This window comes from Alternaria postmessia (assembly GCF_024291825.1).
Source record: "Alternaria postmessia strain BMP 2775 chromosome Unknown scaffold_21, whole genome shotgun sequence".
NCBI lineage: Eukaryota > Fungi > Ascomycota > Dothideomycetes > Pleosporales > Pleosporaceae > Alternaria > Alternaria postmessia.
Window position 1 is genome coordinate 387,806 of NW_026260094.1, and position 2,721 is coordinate 390,526.

Here is a 2,721-nt window from a genome sequence, read left to right on the forward strand (position 1 = left end):
CGATTAGCGTCGCTGGCGTTATACAGCTTCTTCTACAGTTTCTTCCTGCGGAATACAGAGCAAACAGGTGTCTCGAAGTAGATCGGGCATTGCAACAGGGAGCAAACATCTATGATAAGCTTGTTACAAGTATAGTTCGCAGACCAACACAGGACGACGACAAGGTGCAGAGTACGGCCGAACAAGCGAGTGAGAAAGGACCGCAGGTTACTATCATATCCTCGACTGAAGACGTGTAACAGTTTTCATCGTAAGGAGGGATATCAGATAGCTTAAAAGTAGAATTACCATTGCAAGAAGTGGTGTCATTGTCTTGGAAGTTCTCTGTCGGGAAAGTCTGCGCATTGTATGCCACACGCCCTTCATGTCATTGATGAAATACAGCAGGCTTGCAGTGTACTGTGGGCAAATTGAGACAAGATTGGAAGTAAGCGAGAAAAGAAAATGTTGAGACATTGACAGGTAATAAACAGTATGAATCATGTAGAAAAGATAGCTACAGGGACCGAGTATTTTACTGAGCTTGTTATATTGGTGATGTATAGCAGAAAGAGGCTTGCTAGTGTAACACCTGTTCATGTGGAAGTTTTAACAAGGATCGTACACTTTGAGACTTGGTCTTGCCAAACGTAGCGTTCTCAAAATCTAATCATTGTTGAATGAACGTTAAAAAAAGGTCTAGAACATGTCTTGTCTTCCGGGGAGATGTTTCTATTTTCGGAGCTTGTTGACGTCGGTTCACTCAACACAGTCCTGTTGTGGGTCAGTGGAAGGGATCCGGCGTGGGTCTAGGTTCAGCTCAACACGAGCAGGACGCGTGTTGCTTACGCCTCCTCACGGACCTGGGAGAACGTTACTTAAGTACAGCGTTTCAGCCATCACTTCGTCACGTTCATTCCTGGCTACCAACTCCGTTATTTACTGCGTCGACTGATTAAATATTAAGCTATTTACAACTATCTACCAACACCAACACCAAACTCGCTCGCTCGAACGACAAACCAGCAAACCAGGATGCAGAAGCATTACAGCCAGAGCCATCACATGTAGATCCATCAATCCGCCCGTTCAGTGTTTCCTCCCCTCATCAAATCCAAAAAAAGTCAAAAAGGTATATTGCGAATCGTTGCCCAGAAGAATAACAGCATCGCGTCGTAAAGAAACGTTATAGTGAAGACGAGCAACAGGCTACTGCAAGATGCATGCCTTCAGGTGAACTCATGACACCTTGGTGCAGCCTGATGCTACGAACGTAGAAAGCAGGAGTAGACAAGAGTATGTCTACAAAGCGAGCATACCAAGAACGAGAGCAGCACCAAGACCGGCGCCGACAGAGAGCCTGGAAGCCGCGCCTTCGAAGGGAGGAGGCGGGGTGGAAGAAGCAGTGTCACTGGGACTCAGTGTTACACTGATGCTAGCACCTCCAGTAGCGCTCATGGTAGGCTTGACCATGGTGCTGTTCATTCCAGTTGGGTATGGCGTAATTTTGGCGCTAGAGCTCTCTACAACACTGCTGCTCTTCACGACGTACGCGCTAGAAGATGGCGTAGGAGTAGGAGTCGGTGTTGGCGTAACTTGAACGGCAGCAGGGTAGATTTGAGGCAAGAGGCTCTGAACGTCCGTTGGGAGCGCTTGGTACCAAGTTGGTGTGTTGCCAGCGGAGAGAGACGATGCCATCTCAGCCGCGAATGCAGAGGACGATGCGAGCGCGTATGCTACGCTATCCGATGGGATCGCCTGAGCGAGGACCATGAGAACGGATTGCTGAACGTCGGGCCTGCGTTACCAGCATGTTAGCAAGGATCTAGAGGTGATTATCGCGGGTAAGCCGCGTCGTAGTCGCGTTGCGGATGAGATCAGGCAGATGGGGATGTGGATTGTGGAGATGTCTTACGCAACAGCATCCTGAGCCCTCGCGCCCATAGCAAGCGCACCCAACGCCATCATCATAGTGTTTGCCTTCATCTTGACTGTTGTTTCGTGTTGAATATCGTAATTACAATGAGTGTGATAGTCCCGCGTGTGACGTGTGGCTTAGAACAACGGACCGACGTTTATTAAAGAATGTGGAGAAAGCTGACGATGACGGGCAGCAACAGCAAACGCAGGGTCGCAAAAAAGTAATGAGCGTAGAGGTTTGGAGAGCGATGCGGCGAGAAGAGATGAGAAGGGAGGATCCCCGGCAGTATTTGAAACTGGGGCCCGACTCAGGAACTCACGATGGTTTGCTCGCCTCAGGCCCTTTGAGGGGGGCATGGCGGCTAACGGAAGGTGGAAAAATAAGATTACAACACCAATCTTGTGACAAGGCTGCGGGCGAACAAATAGCCATTGGAATTGGAATTGGCGCGCAAGCGAAAGTGATTCGTCGATCGGGTTCGCTCCTTTATGCTGTGATGTTTCTGGTTGGATGGGCGTTTAGATGCGCGACGTTTGATTGTTCGTTCTTCTGCCGGTTTGTCACCCACTCCACAACTTCAAACACTCAACATCGTCGGCCATCGTGATGCGCGATATTCTCACCGCAATGCGATGGCGGATGGCGGCGCTCAGAGCCATGGGCCTCATCTCCTTGAAGCGCGGAGAAGCTCCTTTATTATAGTTCTCATAAAAGTGCGACCCCCCTGTATATGGTTAGCGTTACCCGCGCGAACATCAACCCCACCCAAATTAGTATACAAGCCTATACAATCAAGGGACTCACGCACTCTATCTGCGCTT

General features: G+C 49.4%; 1 protein-coding gene across 1 annotated transcript; it reads right to left on the minus strand.

The window, feature by feature from the left end:
* Positions 1 to 1,281: 1,281 nt before the first annotated feature.
* On the minus strand, positions 1,282 to 1,965 carry J4E82_004533 (uncharacterized protein; the record flags this gene model as incomplete). The annotated part of the gene is made up of 2 exons (XM_051730810.1): positions 1,282 to 1,777; positions 1,895 to 1,965. 2 exons carry the CDS (start codon positions 1,963 to 1,965, stop codon positions 1,282 to 1,284), a joined length of 567 nt encoding a protein of 188 aa, XP_051589566.1.
* Positions 1,966 to 2,721: the final 756 nt, after the last annotated feature.